Consider the following 20,295-nt stretch of genomic DNA (forward strand, 5'->3'; position numbering starts at 1 on the left):
ATTTATCAGATGATACAACATATTATAAGGTTGTTTGTAAGGCATTATGCATGTATTATAATGCATTATAAATACAGGCTTAATAGAAAGTGTTACCAAAAACCTTTGCCTTTTATTTTATAAAATTAAGTATCAAATTTGGCATGTGCAAACAGAATTGTAAAGAGAATTTACAAAAAATATACATAACTGTTACAAGCACAACCATTAAGAAAAAAAGAAGTATAACAACTGATGTGTTAGAATCACAGAATATGTCATTTGCGAGTGTTTGTATGCACCACTGCAGTGATCGCACTGTGTGTCTCAGAGGGCTTTTGATGGTACTTTGCCCATTAGGTGTTTTTTAGTATTCTGCTCTGGCCTAAATATAATAATGAAACACTTAGGAGCAAAAATACAGAGAATCAGACCAAAGCTTGAAGCTAAAATGGCAAATATCTCCACAGCTACAGTAAATTTCCCTGGAGAGCTGACATAAGCTGGAACAAATGTGATCCAAACAGCACAGAATATGAGCATGCTGAATGTGATTAATTTAGCCTCATTGAAGTTATCAGGGAGCTTTCGGGCCAGAAAAGCTAAAATAAAGCAAAGGAAAGCTAGGAGGCCAATATAACCCAGTACAGCCCAGAAACCAATAGCTGATCCTAAACTGCATTCTAGAATGATCTTTTCTTTGTAGTGTTGCATGTTATTGTAAGGAAATGGTGGAGATATTGTTAACCAAAGCACACATATCAGTACCTGTACAAGAGTGAAACCAAAAACACTGAGTCTCTGTTGATGAGGCCCAAACCATTTCATAACATCACTTCCAGGACGTGTAGCCCTGAAAGCCATTAACACCACTACTGTTTTCCCCAGAACACAAGAGATACAGAGGACAAAAGTGATGCCAAATGCTGTGTGACGCAACATACAGGACCATTCAGTGGGCCGACCAATGAAGGTAAGTGAACAGAGGAAACACAGAGTCAGTGAGAAGAGCAGCAGAAAGCTCAGCTCTGAGTTGTTGGCTTTTACTATCGGAGAGGCCCTGTTTTTGTATAACACTAAAGCCATGCTCAGAGCCACTAAAGAGCCCGCAATAGAGAAAGCAGCCAGGATAATCCCAAGGATCTCATCCCAGGAGAGAAACTCCACTGGTTTAGGAAGACACTTGTCCTTCTCATTATTGGGCCAGTCCTCAGGTAGACATTTGTGACATTCTAAAGAATCTGGAAGATGAAGAAATCAGTGCTTAATAGTCATTCATGAACCACAGTAAGAAAATGGAGACAAACAGAAAATATCAACTCAATGGAAAAAGCAGGATCTATGATATGGTGCTCATTTTTGGCCTACATTAAAATGCTGCCAATAACGTTTACCTACATATTATACCAAGTTTACATACACTTTGAAAAATGTTAATAAACAATAAAGAAATAAATATGGCATCATGTTTTTATTTAGTACTGCACTAAATAATTATTTTAACAAAATAGATGTTTACATATAGTCCACATAACAAAATGACTGTATTTACACTAATTAACCAGTTCAAAAGTTTACTACCTGGATGATCAATGACTGTTTTAATGCCTTGATTATTAACACTCTGTGTTACTACCTGGATGATCAATGACTGTTTTTATGTTTTGTGATAGTTGTTCATGAGCCTTGTTTATCCTGAACAGTTAAACTGCCCACTGTTCTTAAAAAAAAAAAAAAAAATAATAATCCTGCAGGTCCTGCATACTCTTTGGTTTTCCAGCATCTTTTGCATATTTAATTTTGAGATCCATCTTTTCACACTAAGGACAATTGAAGGTAATATTACAAAAGGTGCAAACATTCACTAATCCTCATTAAGGTAATACTGTACAAAACACTGGCAGTCTTACTCCATGAGTCTAATTTTATTTTTTCAGTAATTCAAAAACGTTTATCTGTCCACAAATTCCCAATTACCAAACTGAAAAACAAAAAATGTTGATGTTCAACAATAATACAATGTCACTATTTTGACATTGTCATTAATGTCACTATTTCAAAATTAGATAAATTAACCTCAAAACTTTTATGACTGACTTAATCTTACTAATGTTGCTATTTACATAAAGTGACAAAATTAAAAATAGAGTAGCCATTCATCAAAAGTTGAGATTTTGTGCCATTTATGGTCAACAGTAAAAATAAAATGCATCTTATTCTTACCCCATCTTACCCAAGATTTGTAAGAACTTTGTGCATGAGTTTTGAACTAGATTTTTCTTTTCTTTATGATAAACTGTCTTTTATGTCTCTGGCTCAGAACCATCTGTGATTTATACAGAAGAATGTGTCTAAATATATTACCTGTCTCATTACTGATTTCTCCTTTTGCACAGTTAATGCAGTCATAACAGCAGACATGTCTTCCTTTATGCACAGCCTTCCTAGAACCTGGAGTACAGCTCTCACTGCACACAGACACAGGCACCTGCAGGTGAGAAACAGCATCAGAGTCAGAAATGACTTTTTATTTTATTTTTATTTTTATGAATAATACACTTTACAATTGTTTAATTAATTGTTTTAATAGAAGTGTAGGACATAAATGTATGACACTGTCCTTTTATATTGTTAGAAGAAAATATGTCATGTCTTCAGAAAAATACAAAAATATGGGTATTTCACAACACTCGTAAGTAATCACATTTTATAAACACATCTTATACCTTTTCACTGCCATCATACCAAAAGATAGCTCTGTTCAGACTGAATTCTTGGCTTTTAGGCTGGGATGCATCATATTGACCCACTGTAACAAAATCAACTGAACTGTCTCCCTGAAGCTGCCAATTCACAAGTTCATAGGTGGCCATGGGGTCTCCATTGGTATCGAATGAAACAGAATAATTATTTTTTGTAAAGTTCACTCGTTTGAGCTGATCAAAAACCTGCATGATAGACTAAAATTATTTGCTGATAATCAGTATACAGTAGTTCTACACAAAAAGTAAATAAATAATGCTGTATTGTAATGAGAATTTTTAAATTCTCGTTAGTAAACGTATTGTTAAAAAAATAAAAAAGAATTCCACGATAAGCAAACGTACCTGTCGGGGCTCAAATTTGATGTTTTTGTCACAATACTTTCCATTACAGACAATGCCATGGATAGCATGTGCTATAGCATATGTGGCTTTGTACACCATGTTAGTGATCCTCAACTGGGACGTGTCTGTGTACGGGTTCTGTAATGCGCGCAGGTCCTCTTTGCCATCACATGCTGGCATACCAGTAGAAGAACCTGTCTGCTGTTTTAGACTACAGCTAAATGAGCTTTCCCAGAATTCTGTCAGCAGGGGAAATTTCAGCGCCTGCTCTGGAGACAGGTCAAGTAAAAAGTTACGAAATCCCGGGATAACAGACCGCGGGATTCCAAAGCCTACAGCACCGATACACAAATTAAACCGCAGCATTTCTGGGTCTGTAACCCACGCCTCACTGCCAATCCACTGCATCGGAGGAGGAGGCTGTTGACTCAGCTCTTCTAAGAGAAATCTCATGTCACCTGCGGCCAAGAAGGCAACTATTACACGAGCCGTTGATCTGCGAATGACATCAGCGACTCTTTTCAGTTTACTGCGTGGCTGGGTCCTGTAGTAGGCCTCAGAATATTCCACACAGATTCCCTCCTCCTCCGCAGCCTTCAGGAATGATGCCATGCCATTGTTCCCGTAGTCTGAATCACTGCGCACAGCCCCAATCCACGTCCATCCGAAGTGCTTGACCATCCGTGCCAGTGCGGCTGCTTGATGGTGATCGCTGGGGATGGTCCTGAAGAAAATAGGATACTGCCGCTTGTCACTGAGACACGCGCATGTTGCGTAATGACTCACCTATAGTGCACCAAGAGGGGAAGAAAACATTTCAAATAAAATGTTTCCGAACATATAAGGACTTTAAGTAAACCTTTTTGATCCTATTACAATAATACATTCATTATATGTCTTATGAAAAATGTTGACAGATGGTCATTTTAACAAATGTTTTCAAAGTTTTTTTAACCTGTGTTATGGCAAAAATACAATATTTTTTTAGTTTCTGGCACAGCGCCACATTTGTATTTATTTTGGAAATCTGTTAGAAGACTAAAATATAGTTTTACTGAGCAAACACCTGTGGAATTCCAAAAGGACCGAAAAGCCTTGACATGCTTATAGATGGTGTGGAACCAGATTCTCCAACTAGTGCAATAACTGCAGCTGATTTTGCACAGGGATCAGTGTTGTTAAATATGAGATCTAGTCCGTTGGCAAGCTGAAATGATAATTTGATTGCCATTGGCACAGAGCCACAAGAGTCATATATATGGTACCCTAATGTGATGCCCGGTAAGAGATCAGAGCTGTTGTTTATCTCTTGGATAGCGAACTGCAAGGCACGAGCAAAGCGCAGCTCTCTGAAGTCCATGCTGTTGAAGTACACACAAAACAAACTAATTATTTTTTTAAATTATACTAATTAACATTTTTAAATATAAAGATGTGAACGTTTTGATGGTCTGATTCTGATTAACTTAAGCAAAAAGACAGTTATGAACAAACATTTTGCAAAATAACAACCCACTCAAGGCTGCTCTGTTAAAAAAAATTATTACTTTTTATATTAAATTCTAACCTGCCACTGCACTCCAGTGGTTCTGGCCGTCTAGTATATGTGTGCTTCTCTGTCCTTAGATAGTAATGAATGGTGAAAGCCCCTCCAATGATGAAGTCTCCGTCCTTGAAGAGAGCAGGGGGCTGAGGGTCACCTTGGAGGATGCATGTGCCTAAATTAACCCCCCACACAGCAGGAACAAGTCTGGTAATACACAGTGTTGTCACTGTCAATAAAATATTAATATGCATTTCTCCTGCTTGGCAAACAACCACTCCAAATGTGAGGTGGGAGTTAAGTCTTGTTTTATATACTCACCAGCCAACATACTGTTGTATGTTGTACAACTCTGTAATGAAAAACATTAGAGGGTGTGGTTAATATTTCATATCAGTAAATCATAATGAAACAACATGTCTCAAGTGAATAAAAACACACAAACCAGGACCTTCTTTAAGGTATTCCCACCCCCGGCAGCCTCAAGAGAAATTAGGTTAATGAAAAACTTTTAATCTCTTAAACTTTTAATTTGAATTGATTTTAATCTCCTTTACTACTTATTTTGCAAGCAATTTGCCAAGTTTTTATGTTTCAGTGATACAACTATGATGAATTCTGCTATACATGCAGCCATAAATAATAACAATTACTATAGCCATAGAGACACACATGACTTGCGTGTTCACTGCCTGGCCGATGAGCACGTACACTCTCAGTTCTTGAGGGAGCTGTTTGCGTGAACTGCAAGCGTCTCCTTGTAAGGACGCTCCGCTTTTGTTTGTCTATCTTCTCGAGGGAAGAGGGACAAGCATCTGTGCCTGGCAGCTAGGGTCCCTCTCACGCTGAGGAGGAGAGAAGATTCAGGTCGTGGGGATCACAAATGGAGCTGGCTGAAGAGTTTGAGAGAGGAGTAATTTTCTCACGTGCTTCAGCCACTGACAAGAGCGCTCTGCTGGACGAGGATGCGGCATCTACTGCATTCTCTGGTTGAGCAGACAGTGCTACTACTGGCACCATGCCAGGTAGAGCAGGAAATGGCTGTTGAGGGCGAAGAAGACGAGTCATCTGAGCCCTCGTGGCCGTCCTGCCCCAAGTATGATGAGCTGTTGGGGGTTATGGAGTGTGCTTCAGACAGGCTCAAACTGTCATGGGAGTGCGCTAGGGAAGAGACTACTCGTGGCAGGTTAGACGAACAGTTTATTTCCGGCCATAACCCTCCAGCTCCTGTGAGCCTTCCATTCCTTCCCGACCTCAACACTGAGCTTGAGAAGGCATGGAAGAACCTGTATCGAGCCCACATCCACCGACATAGGCATGCAAACTATGCAAATGTCGAGGGGGTGCATGAGCATGGATACGTGGCGATTTACGTGTACTCTAAAAGCTCCGGCCCTGCCTACAAAGCCGCTTAGTGGATAAATAGTGGTTGAACAGCAGGGCATACGGGGCAGCAGGACAGGCTAGCGCTTCACTGCACACCATGGCAGTGCTTCAAGCTTACCAGGCTGACCTGCTGAAAGACTTAGATCAAGGTCAGGGTCTTACCTCTGATGCGGTATCCGAGCTGCGCCGCACCACAGACCTGACTTTCCGCGCCACCATGCAGACCGCCGCCGCAGTTGGTAGATCAATGGTGGAGATGGTGGCAACTGAGAGACAACTGTGGGTGAACCTGGCGGACATTATGGAGAAAGAGAAGGGCTTTTGCCTCTATGCCCTGGTCTCACTGTCCAAACTTTTCAGCACCTCTGTGGAAGCCGTGGCTGGAAAATCATGCATTTAAATCATGCATACCGCGCAGGTCTGACTCTGCGCCCAGGCAACCAGTGGAATAGGTTCCACTGTGGAATCCTTCCTCCTCCTCCGTGAAATAGGTTACGGAGAAGGCGCGACCAGAGAAAAAAGAAGCAGGATTTGAGGGAAGTGATCCATCACAGGCGCTCCCAGTGCCAGTGAAGTGGTCCTTCCCTCTGAGGATCTGCACATCCACCCTCTCCTCTTCTTTCTTTTTTCCCTTTGTGCCCTTCTTCCTCCACAGGCACTCATAACATCAGTCCTGAGGCTGGGCCAATGATGAGTGTGTTCCATCGTTTGGAACCCGTCTGAAGGACCGGTGCCGGGCTTGGTAGTGAGTGCATCCTTTCAGACTGTAAGGGTATTACAGGGTATTTTTTTTTTTATGGTGGGTAGTATTAGAATGAAACACATCACCTGTAGTGAGTGACTTGGCCTCCTCTCAATTAGAGAGTCATCTTCCTAAGGCTGTCGCTCATTTGAGCTCCAGATAATTGATATGGCAAGCGTTTGGCCCTCTAAAAGTGGGGGCTGCCTTAATAATCATTTTGTTTGAGTGAGTTGGCTTCCTCTTGTTTAGAAAGTTATTCTGGAAAATAAGCCACCACTCCACTGAGTTCCAGGCAATATCACAATTTCAAGCGTATGGCCCTCAGAGAGGCCTCCTTGTTAACCCTCTGGGGTCTGGGGTGTTTTGGGGGTCCTTGAGATGTTCTGACATGCCCTGACATTTGTGCGTTTTTCAGTTGCTTATAAACATATTAATGGCAAAGGTGTAAATTCACTCTATATAGCACAAACAGGACTTCCATAATATGTGAGCCACATGTATGTACATGTTTTCATTTTTGAGAGAATAATGTTTATGCATGGTTATCGAAAAAAACTAAAAATTAAAGTTTCTGAAATAAGGCCACAAAACACATACTAAATATGTGGCAATAAGACTTTTGACTAATGGTTGTCGTCGCCTAGGGTTTTTTCTTCAAAATGATGTGAAAATCATCCTGCCTAATCATTCACATAAAACGATACATTGATTTTAGTTTTGTTAAACACTTTTAGTTTGGAAAGCCAATATGCGGATGGGGCGTAAACGCTCCAACAGCATCATGCATATTTAGTAGTTCACACCTGGTGAGACAATGTCCCTGCATACTTAATGAGCCATTCATTCAGGTGTGTCACCTATAGCTAACTTAAATATACAAGCTTCATAAAAATGATCATTCTAGGAGAAAATTTCAGATGGCATTTAGAGGCTTTTGCATCTGAACTCTTCATATATACACACATATATATATATATGCATGCACATACATACTTTATAATCTTTTCAAAACTAGTCAACGTCTTTCAAAACTAAAGTATACATTTTATCATACGTATTTCAAAGTAAAGGATTCATTAGTTAGTTGACTTTATTTTTGACAAAACACATACATTATATATTCCTCATCTCAGTATAGCAATAGAATTTGCTAAAAGCTGTTCATTCAATACAGCAGTATTTGAAAATCGATCATATTTTGTAAAATTACATTTATATTTGCATTTATGTCAAAACCTAGACACTTTTAAACCTCAAAAGGACATTTATTAATATGCATTCGTGTCAAAATGACAAATAAACAGATTTTCCTATTCAATTTTGCATGGAAACGCTTCCAAGACGCTTGCGTGTCGCGTGAAAAATAGGCGTCGGTTCTATTTCTAGCATGCACACGTTTTCCACACGGGCGTCTCACACAGGCAGTGTGCAAACTCTAAACTGTTAACATGGGAGCCGAAATAAAAATGGACACGCCACACAGCTGAGACGCTTACGCCACACATCCAGTGTGTCACCGGCCTTATCCAGCGGATGTGGGCGTTTCACAGGTTTGTATGGATCGCCTCACATTTGCGTTTGAATAGCGCGGTCTCCGTAGGCGGAGTCACATTAAAACTTAATTAGCTGAGATGAGAACGACTGACATCTCTCTCTTTACATACATATTATATAAACTGTGAATATTTGTTTTTTTATAAAAATTACTTCATTTAAAAGAAGAGAATTCAAGCTTCATGCCTGTGTGTCTGTATGTCTGTTTGACTGAGTATTCGCTGAGTTACAGTTCATTTTCGGACGCGTTTCAGAATTGACTTCACTGACGGAGAGTAGGCAGAACTCGCATCATGTTTATTTTTCTTTATTTGGCGAAAAGCACAACACTTTGTTTTTATTATGAGCATACACAAAAAAAAATACACACTAAACAGGATAGATTGATGTATAACACAAGCATATAAGATAAAAATTAATATTTATTTTTTATATATTTTTATCGGCCACCCCGATATCCGGCCTAGGCTTAATATTTTAGGAATGCGTCTCTTAGACAGAGGTGGTTTTTGCTATAGCATCTCTGCCTCCTAGTCTGCAGTAGCTCAGAGTAGGCTACTTCTCAAGGAGAGCCTCTCCATCCCAAGACTGGCAGCTAGTGATCCTGGTCAAGTCAAGTCACCTTCATTTATATAGGCAAGGCAAGGCAAGGCAAGGCAAGTTTATTTATATAGCACATTTCATACACAATGGCAATTCAAAGTGCTTTACATAGAAGAAATTAAAATAATAAAAGAAATAAGAATAATTAAAACAGTTTAGAAAAATAAAATAAAACACAGTACAAACAGTCGGACGAACATTGGCACAGTGCTCATTCAGTAAATGCATAGCTAAACAGAAGTGTTTTGAGTCTGGATTTGAATGTGACTACTGTAGGAGCACGTCTGATCTCCTCTGGAAGCTGGTTCCAGCTGTGGCTGGCATAATAGCTAAAAGCGGACTCGCCATGCTTAGAGTGAACCCTTGGTATTTCTAGCTGATATGATCCTAGTGATCTGAGTGATCTGTTGGGTTTATATTCAGTGAGCATATCTGCAATGTATTGAGGTCCTAGACCATTGAATGATTTATAAACCAGTAATAATACTTTAAAATCAATCCTAAATTTAACTGGGAGCCAGTGTAAAGACCTGAGGACTGGTGTGATGTGTTCATATGTTCTGGTTCTGCTCAGAATCCTGGCGGCAGCGTTCTGTATGAGCTGCAACTGTCTTATGGTCTTTTTGGGAAGGCCAGTGAGGAGTCCATTACAGTAATCCACCCTGCTGGTGATGAAAGCATGCACAAGTTTCTCTAAGTCTTGTCTAGAAACAAAGCATCTAATTCTTGCAATATTTTTCAGTACTTCAATATTTGTCATAATGACAAAAATTGTTATAAATAGCTTCAAAGTTTTGTAAAGTTATTAGAAATTATTTTTTATGAAATATCCTCATGAAAATAAAATTGAAGTTGGCACTGGAGCAATCTAGAAATGCACTACAGCTAATGCCACATGTCTAAACATTTTATGTTTAAAATCTTAAGATAATAAGTCCAAAACTCTGTATTTAGTGAAATGTTTTTCAAGACCATGTCATGTGACTTTATTTTGATTTGATGCTAAAATGCTACTGATGTTTATTGCCATCTTCTAACCATCTATCCAGTATATTGTCTTTATTGTTTTGTGGTGCAAACGAGCCCCATTCAGTCTCAGTCTCCCCCTGCACACATTCACACCTCTCCAGCCTGGTTATGGCTGTAAATATGCATTTCTTTTGTCTGCATTATAGTTACTAACGACTGGCTATTCACAGGCTATTCATATGGTTTCAGTCACTAATTTCTTTTCTCAAAGTTCACCCTTACATTTTAAACTGTATCAAATGCATTTCTTGAATAAAGAAACATTTCAGTAAGCATTCAAAAAATAATAAAAATATAACTTCTAGGTGGCAGGTGCACCTAGGGCTAGCTAGCATGTTAGCTTAGCACACCATCAATACACGACAATTTATGAGATTAAAACCATGTTTGTGCTTATAAACTTACTTTATAAAGCAAATCGAGTATTTTAAATAATTTTCTGTGATCTAATTTGGCTTCAGATAAAAAATCAGACAGAAAATATACTATTGGATAGTGTTCTGCACAACGATTCTATATAGATTAGCATTACATTATAAATATAATCTATTATTATGGAAATACCTGGCATGGATTGAAAAACACAGGTAACTCAAATATCATAGCAAACATGTTTATTGTCTTCAAAATGTCTGTATCTGCATGTTACAGCCATAGTTACAGCGCGATCTCTTGTTAGCTGTGTGTGTGTTCGAGGCTTCCTGGATTGTCACATGATTATGGCACTTCTTAATGTTCTAATACTGTGCACAGGGCGGCGAGGGCGCCCTCAGGCTATTGGTATGAATTGAAAACACATTAACAGAGTATGCAAACGCTCATAATGATTACATCGACGCATTTGGGTATAAATTCAATAAATATTATTCCTGTCTATAGAAATCTGATGTAAACCTATGAGAATATATCAATATTTCTCCAAATCTGCACATTTTTGAGCTAAAGCCTAGAAGGACGTTGTTTTGTGTATCGCTGTCATGACGACGGCACGGGAGTTTTTTTATGAATGAAAGCGGCTGACGCGCATAATTCATATCAAAGGTATCGACTCATTTTTTCATTTCATAACTCCTGACACAAATTAAGAAATAACTGTCGCTATAAGTTTCTCAGAATACAATAGTGGTCAAATTCTGAAACTTGAGTCTTATATCTTTTTAGTGATGTATAGTTTGTCAAGGTATAACATTAAATCTGATAGTAACTTTGAACTATATATAAATAAAACTGCTTCAGTGCGCCCGTGCTCTGGCAACGGTTAACAGGTTAACTGAAGAAAGTTTTGACACATCCAACTGTTGACTTCGTCAATGCATTGGCACAGGGATTCAATTGGGCTGTAGTCGTTAGGCGATAGGGCTAAGTAGAGCTGTGTGTCGTCTGCATAGCTGTGGTAAGCAATTTGGTTCTTTCTCATTATTTGGCTCATTGGGAGCATATACAGGTTGAACAGGAGTAGTGCAAGAATTGAGCCTTGAGGGACTCCGCATGTCATTGATGTCCACCCAGACTTATGGTCACCTATACTCACATAATAACCTCTCCCATCTAAGTATGACCTGAACCATTTTAGGAATATCCCAGTAAGACCCACCCAGTTTTCCAGCCTGTCAAGAAGTATGTTATGATCGACAGTGTCAAATGCAGCACTAAGGTCAAGTAGTACCAGCACTGATAATTTGCCTGAATCAGTATTTAAGCGAATATCGTTTATTATCTTTATAAGCGCTGTCTCTGTGCTGTGGTGCGGTCGGAAACCAGACTGAAAATTGTCAAAGGATCCATTCAAGCTCAAGAATTTGTTCAGCTGATTGAAGACAACTTTTTCAATGATCTTGCCTATGAAAGGAAGATTTGAGATCAGCCTATAGTTGCTTAATATGGTCTTATCCAGATTGCTCTTTTTCAGGAGGGGCTTGACAACTGCAGACATAGTAACTACTTTCTCGGGTGGTTTGATCTGTCTGACCTCAGTGCAACTCAAGGATGTGCTGATCACCTTTCTGATATTATTGATTTTCTCAGAGAAGAAAGAAGCAAACTCACTGCACTTGTTCTCTGAGAGCATTTCACTGGGAATCTGGCTTGGAGGGTTTGTTAGTCTCTCTACAGTAGCAAAAAGAGTGCGTGTGTTGTTTAAATTGCTGTTTATAATATTTGAGAAGAAAGTCTGTCTAGCTTTGCCTAGTTCCATATTGAAAGCATGAAGGCTGTCTTTGTAGATGTTATAATGGACTACAAGTTTTGTCTTCCGCCACATGCGCTCTGCTTTTCTGCATTGTCTTTTCATATTTTGCACTGTTGTTGAGTTTCTCCAAGGTGCTTTTTGTCTGCCACTCTTCTTCCTGACTTTTAACAGTATCATCAATTATACCTTTAACTTTTGAGTTAAAAGAATCAAGGAGAAAATCAACAGAGTCTGCAGATATGCTTGGTGTTAAGGATATAGCCTTCATAAATAGTACACTAGTGTTCTCATTTAAGCATCTCTTCTTGACAGACACAGATCTAGCTTCAGTGGCAGGAGAGATCAATATATCAAAGAAAATACAGAAATGATCAGACAGTGCTACATCCTTAATAACAATTAATGAAATGTTTTGACCCTTACTGATAAGTAAATCTAGAGTGTGTCCACGATTGTGTGTGGGTCCATGTACATGCTGAGTCAGATCAAAAGTTTTTAAAACAGTTTTGATTTATTTTGCCATATTGTTTTCTGCACTATCTATGTGGATGTTAAAATCTCCAGCAATGGCAAAACAGTCAAACTCTGAGGTAATTGCTGATAACATTTCTGTAAAGTCCTCAGCGAAGGCTGGAGAGTATTTTGGAGGCCTGTAAATAATGATAAGTAAAATGCGTGGAGCACCTTTCAACACAATACCCAGATATTCGAAAGAAGGGTAATACCCAAATGATATTTGCTTACATTGATAGATATCTTTAAAAAGAGCAGCTAGACCCCCACCTCTCTTAACAGCTCTGCAGACACTCATAAAAGTAAAGTTAGGGGGGGCTGCTTCATTGAGGATTGTTGCACTGTAGCTGTCTTCTAGCCAGGTTTCATTTAGAAACATAAAATCCAGATTGTTTGTGGTTATTAAATCGTTGACTAGAAGTGATTTATTTTTAAGTGAACGAATGTTTAAAAGTGCTAACTTAACAGTCTTACTTTTTGTCCCCACATCAATCTTACTTTGACGTGTAATAGGCACCAGATTAGTTAGGTTTGCTGCACGGCTATTGAAGGCCTTAGATTTTTTATCTTGTAATAGAACAGCAATAGAGAAACATACAGGCACACTGGGTTCCCGCTTGTTTTGTAAACATTTGAGAAAGTTACTGTTATCAGAGCGGGGACCCAAAACACATCACTGAGAGCTGGTATCAGTTGTTTTTGGTTCACCTCGAGCAGATGGAGGAGGGTGTGGGCCCTGGCGTTGTGGTAGAGGCCGAAGAGCTCTCACAGGAGGGGGAGGGCGAGCTGGGCCCGCAGGCTTTGGTGCGGGTGGTAATGGTGCCTGTTGTTTTTTGGTTGGTATCTGGGGGCTTGCAAAAGAGTGGGATAGTCTGGTTCCAGCATACACCAGTTCTTCCATTTTCTGTGAGAAACACAGTAGTGGCGATGCTGGAGAGAGGGATAGCGTGTCTGGTGAAAGGGGCTGTTGCTCTGGTGTTATAGGAGGTTGTGATATGCTGTCCTGGCTTCCCTGGCTGTTTTCCAGGAAGTCGTCCTTGGGTGTTGAATCTTAAAGCAGTTCTTATATGTTTTTCTGTGGGCAGGGCTCAGCTGAGATTGTGTCCGTGAGCAGAGGTTGTTGTGGCGGAGTGGTGTTATCATTGTCCTTGTGTGATATGTCAACCGCATGTCCATTTTGCTGCTGAAGTGAAGTCCCGTGGTCATTCATACTGTGTCCATGTGTGTGTGTGCTGTTCAGATTGAGTGGATTGGCACAAACTGCCAATATAGTACTTTTAACAATATAGATTGCTTCAAAGCAGCTTTACAGCAATAATAGGAAATACATTTTTTTTGGCTTTACAGCAGCTCTAGAATAAAGTTATTGTCCAGCTAAAGTTAGTTTTGATTGATTCACTTCCGTTGCAAAGATCATTAGTTATTAACTTAGGGTACCACGACACCGTTCTAATGGTGCGTTCACACCGGACGCGAATAGCGCGTCAGGCGCGAGTGATTTCAATGTTAAGTCAATGCAAAGACGCGTTACGCGCGTAAAAAATTCCTGCGGCGCGAATGAGGCGTTGAGCGTGGTGCAGTAGACGCGAATACTTCTGCGTCAATTCACGCCGCATTAACCAATCAGGAGCCTGCTTGCTGCTGTCACGTGGTGAAGTGACAGTTTATAATGTTATTTTATGTTTGGCCTCAATAAATTATTTTGTAATATGACTAAAATGCACAACAAAGCAAATCTTTCACATAAAAACTCGATTTCAATATATGAGAGATACTCATTTTGTATTGAATGCTATTTATTCCATATCTATTCTAGATTATATGAAACATTATTAATCTAATTTAAAGACAACAAACACAATTTAGTGTATAAAAACAAAAAACAAAAATCACAGGACAGGTTTCACATTTGGAGGCTGGCTCCATTTATTATCAAAACAAAAATAAATTACAGATTAGGTGTGTGCGGGCGAGGGTGAACCTCGCGCCGGGCTGTACAGCGCGGGCTCGTCAGGCAGCAACCACTCGAGGCCGAGGCCTTATACGGCCTACGCTGTCCTCGTCAGCGTCCTCACCGTTAGGTCCACCAAACCTAGCTCCTGGAGCAAATTGTGAAACTCCTGAAACCCTCCGGAGGGTCTGGTGGACCCGAGTAGTTAGGCATTGTTAGGCTTGCTCTCGCTTAGAGATTGACAAGCACTATGCAGAAGCCTTCGTTCTCTAGAGCTCTGGTTAGTAGCATTATCTAACTTGTGGCCTTTTAGAGCAGGCTCTCCTGTGAAAGCTCCTTGATTTTTGACCATCAAGTCATGGGGTTGAGTGTTTTAGGCCTCTTCCATGGAATTTCATCCTGTTGAGGCCTCCCCTCCTCCAGAGCTTAACTCAGACAGCAACCTGTCTTGGAGCAAGTAAACTTAAAACTTTCTTGTCCTCTCACTTAACGGGTAAAAAGTGCTAAGCAATGTGAATGAGTTTCAGAAGCCTAGCATACCTCTGGTGGCTATCTCTGCTAGAAATTGATTTGCTACCAAGTAGTGGGCCCTCCACTTAGCAGTCTAGCTAAAGAATGTCCTGGCTCCCTAGAATGGTGCAGACTGATATCATGTTGCAGGCCTTAGTTTTTGATATCATGTTGCAATAGCCTCCCTGGTACTAGCCCTAGAGTTCTAGATTTGTTACCAAGTAACAGGTCAACTTGAAGGCAATCCTCCGGGTCGAGCTAGATTTTTTAGCACTTCCAGCTAATTCAGTATCCTAGCTCCCTAGAGTTACATAAAGTTGCAGTCTCCTCAGGAGCCTCCCTGTTATTGCTTTAGAGCTTGGTCGATGCTCTACTCGGTTGAGCTTAGGTTGTGCTCCCCTCATTTAAGAGGGTCTTTCTGTAGAGTACTCTGCTCCCTGAGTCTGGTCAGAAGGTTGAAGGACTCTCATGAGACCTCCCTGGTAGATCAGTGTTTATTAGGCTGTTAGGTACTCCCTTGTTCGAGAGGGTCATCCCTTGGAAGAACCTCACTCCCTGAGTTTGATCTGAAGGTCGAGAGATTCATATGAACCCCCTTGGTAGATCAGCTCCTGATAGAGCTAGAGGTACTTCTCTCATTAGGAACCCTATGAAGAGTACCCAGCCTTCACAGTGCTTTGAAAAAGATAGCGTTCTGCAGGTCCAGGGTTGAGCAGAGTAATTCCACTCGATTGTAAGGGTCTGAAAAGCGCTATACTGAGTCCTGCTCCCCAGGATGCCCATCTATTTGTCCGGTGTGAGCTGGTTACTGCCTTCTTGCCATTTCTTTCATCTGGCTACCTCTCATGAGGCAAGTAATAGTAAGAGGCTTTGCTTTAGGAAACAGACAGGTTTTTAGCTACACTAGGTCTCAGGTCAGACCGGGACAGCCTCCCTGGTGGCTATGGGGGTTGACAAGTTGTCCCCATAAAAGCGAATGGCCAGCGTTCCTTTAACCTGTTAACCGTTGCCAGAGCGCGGGCGCACTGAAGCGGTTTTATTTATATATAGTTCAAAGTTACTATCAGATTTAATGTTATACCTTGACAAACTATACATCATTAAAAAGATATAAGACTCAAGTTTCAGAATTTGACCACTATTGTATTCTGAGAAACTTATAGCGACAGTTATTTCTTAATTTGTGTCAGGAGTTATGAAATGAAAAAATTAGTCGATACCTTTGATATGAATTATGCGCGTCAGCCACTTTCATTCATAAAAAAACTCCCGTGCCGTCGTCATGACAGCGATACACAAAACAACTTCCTTCTAGGCTTTAGCTCAAAAATGTGCAGATTTGGAGAAATATTGATATATTCTCATAGGTTTACATCAGATTTCTATAGACAGGAATAATATTTATTGAATTTATACCCAAATGCGTCGATGTAATCATTATGAGCGTTTGCATACTCTGTTAATGTGTTTTCAATTCATACCAATAGCCTGAGGGCGCCCTCGCCGCCCTGTGCACAGTATTAGAACATGAAGAAGTGCCATAATCATGTGACAATCCAGGAAGCCTCGAACACACACACAGCTAACAAGAGATCGCGCTGTAACTATGGATGTAACATGCAGATACAGACATTTTGAAGACAATAAACATGTTTGCTATGATATTTGAGTTACCTGTGTTTTTCAATCCATGCCAGGTATTTCCATAATAATAGATTATATTTATAATGTAATGCTAATCTATATAGAATCGTTGTGCAGAACACTATCCAATAGTATATTTTCTGTCTGATTTTTTATCTGAAGCCAAATTAGATCACAGAAAATTATTTAAAATACTCGATTTGCTTTATAAAGTAAGTTTATAAGCACAAACATGGTTTTAATCTCATAAATTGTCGTGTATTGATGGTGTGCTAAGCTAACATGCTAGCTAGCCCTAGGTGCACCTGCCACCTAGAAGTTATATTTTTATTATTTTTTGAATGCTTACTGAAATGTTTCTTTATTCAAGAAATGCATTTGATACAGTTTAAAATGTAAGGGTGAACTTTGAGAAAAGAAATTAGTGACTGAAACCATATGAATAGCCTGTGAATAGCCAGTCGTTAGTAACTATAATGCAGACAAAAGAAATGCATATTTACAGCCATAACCAGGCTGGAGAGGTGTGAATGTGTGCAGGGGGAGACTGAGACTGAATGGGGCTCGTTTGCACCACAAAACAATAAAGACAATATACTGGATAGATGGTTAGAAGATGGCAATAAACATCAGTAGCATTTTAGCATCAAATCAAAATAAAGTCACATGACATGGTCTTGAAAAACATTTCACTAAATACAGAGTTTTGGACTTATTATCTTAAGATTTTAAACATAAAATGTTTAGACATGTGGCATTAGCTGTAGTGCATTTCTAGATTGCTCCAGTGCCAACTTCAATTTTATTTTCATGAGGATATTTCATAAAAAATAATTTCTAATAACTTTACAAAACTTTGAAGCTATTTATAACAATTTATGTCATTATGACAATAATTAATTCTACATTTACAATAAACTGCCAGGTGTCAGCTTTCAAATGAGATCATACTTGTGCTTTTAGTACAAAGGGTTCATGAACTGTATCTGTTTCAGTTTGGGTATGTCATTTCTTGGGATTTTTCAAAAGTGGGGTTGCAGCTTAACAGGTTAAGGCCTCCCGGCCAAATTCCCTTAAAGGAACCCCTTCCCAGTGAAGATGTTGGTTCCAAGCCCTTGAGCGGCCTTTGAAGTTTTTTGGTAAGGCCTCCCCTTTTCTGAGTACTTAGGACTCCCTATGGCCACTGCCTGAGTGAGTCGGCTTCCTCTCATTTAGAGAGTCTTTCTTAAAAAGACTGAAGTCAATGCTCTATTGAGCTCTAGGCAAATCCTTCTGTGACTTATGAAGGTATTTCCTCATTGAGGCATGATAGCTCGGGCAGTGGCCATAGTGAGTACTGCGAGACACTGCGTCTCGTTGCCATGCCTCCTGGCTGCCAGCACAGTCCCTTCAAATAATAAGTGAATGACATGTTCTCTGGGCGCCCCTTATATACTTCATGGTCGCACTAGAATGATCTCGCTTTTGACGTCCTTCGTCATTTTTGGAGTGTGCGGACTCTTTTGAAGTGCCTCTGTTATTGGATTTTTTTGTCTATGCACCTCATATGGACTAATTTTAAGGCACGGTGAGTTCCTAGCTACTCCGCACTAGTATGATGTCATAGGCTGTCGCTGGCCAATACGATTGCTGTGATTTGACAGTTGCTTCAGATACCAATCACGCTGAGGTGTTTCCCAAAAGCATCTCAGGATGCAGTGTCTCGTTCTCTGTTTTCAGGGAATAAGGGTTACAGTCGTAACCCGAGACGTTTACTTTGTTTATTTCCGGTTTACTTTGTCTACTTGGTTTCTAAGTATGTTCTTATTTGTTTCCTGATAATGTTATCCACCTGTTTATAGTTTTGGAGGCTGGGTGGGATTATCAGCAATGAAGGAGACTTGAGGCTGGGCAGAACCATCAGCAACAAAGTAGACTTGAACTATGGTACCAGACAAGGAATGAGAAATCATGTAAACAAAAACATGGAAAACCAATCCAAACAGAACATGGCGGTAACAGGGATTGGTTCTGGGGATTGGGTTGCAGATCCAAAGAGGGGTCAGATAGACAAGGGTCAAGCCAGAGAGGCAGTCCATTCAGCGACCAGATCCAAGTGTGTTCTGGTGAAATCGGGAACCACAGCATTAACTGAACAGCGGACAGATATGAAAGCAAAACAAAAACCAGACCAGCAAACTAGACAATACTAACATGTGAATGTGAGAGGCATGAAACACACTAGGATTGAAACAGCGAAGAGGGAATATAATATAAAGCAGAGTAATCAAGAGGAGAGGATAGATAGTTGAGAATGGAATAAAAAAAGACTAGAGCAAAAAAAGGAGAGCCAAAACTCCAGTCCTGACAGCAATCAGTTATGAGACACGTGAGAGCCAACAGCATTTTAAGACAAAGCTGTTGAAAAAAGCTTCTTCTTCTTGATAAAAGTGCTGGACATGAGTGTTCCAAACGGACTGAGATTATCAAATTTAGGTATGTTACTTAAACAAAACAATTGTCTGCCCTGGAGAACTTGGAATTTCATAACTTAATAAATCAGGATGTGAAATTAAGAGCAATAATTACTTAAAATAAAAAAAAAAATAAAAAAAAAGTGCCGGTGCGAGGGACTTAATCTTGATGAAATACATATACCTCTATCACTATTTTCACTATTTCACTATTATTCACTATTTTTTTTTTTAGTTGGTTCTCAACTGGTTTGGCCATGGGACCCACATTTTTCCAAGGTCTTTAAGCCATGACCCGAAGCAGGTTTATTTCTCAAAAATGGTTGACACACACAAGTACTGTCCCACTTAATTTAAAGGTGCATTGTGTAATATTTGGGAGGATCTGTTGAGAGAAATGCAATATCATATACATAACTATGTTTTCAGTGGTGTATAAAGACCTTACTTAATGAAACATTATATTTGTATTACTTTAGAATGAGCCATTTCTATATACAGTACATACATCACGGGTCCCCTTACATTGAAATGCACTGACATGTTTCTACAGTAGCCCTAAATGGACAAACGCATTTTGTTACTATGTTGTTCTTCATGCAAGGAAGCTAGCTAAAGTCAGCGAATAAAACACTGACACAATGATGAACAAGTAACAATAATATTCCCAATAACATATCGTTTTACTGAATAATAAAGTAAACCTAATTTCTTAATTTATCTTTGTAAAGAAACCTCATTGCTTAACTGGCTACTCTCTGCCATCTCAGACGATGACATCTTTTCCTGTCGGCCACCATAACTTTTTTTGGTTGCAATTCGCAGTATAGAATTCACACACTGCACCTTCAACATATACATAAATTGTAAGAATATCACTAACACTGATGAATAAACAGTATAAGGTGAGGCTAATCATTTGCAGCCCCATACTAGTTTTTGTTACTACAATAAAGTTAGTAAGTTGATATGAGCCACCACAGTCATCAAATGTGAATAAAATAACACAAAATTTAAATAAAATGGTATTTTGAGTTAAGGATATAGAAACGTTTCGGTTACATATGGTAACCCTCAATCCCTGAAGGAAGGA

At 39.6% G+C, this 20,295-nt stretch overlaps 1 protein-coding gene across 1 annotated transcript; it reads right to left on the bottom strand.

Moving 5' to 3' along the window:
- Window positions 1-306: 306 nt before the first annotated feature.
- Window positions 307-4,446, bottom strand: LOC308694924 (extracellular calcium-sensing receptor-like; the record flags this gene model as incomplete). Its single annotated transcript, XM_081372736.1, has 5 exons — window positions 307-1,220; window positions 2,344-2,467; window positions 2,706-2,927; window positions 3,087-3,872; window positions 4,153-4,446. The coding sequence occupies 5 exons, from the start codon at window positions 4,444-4,446 to the stop codon at window positions 307-309; spliced, it is 2,340 nt and encodes a 779-aa protein (XP_081228862.1).
- Window positions 4,447-20,295: the final 15,849 nt, after the last annotated feature.

The sequence above is a fragment of the Scardinius erythrophthalmus genome (assembly GCF_964197995.2).
Source record: "Scardinius erythrophthalmus genome assembly, chromosome: 8".
NCBI classification, from domain to species: Eukaryota; Metazoa; Chordata; class Actinopteri; order Cypriniformes; family Leuciscidae; genus Scardinius; species Scardinius erythrophthalmus.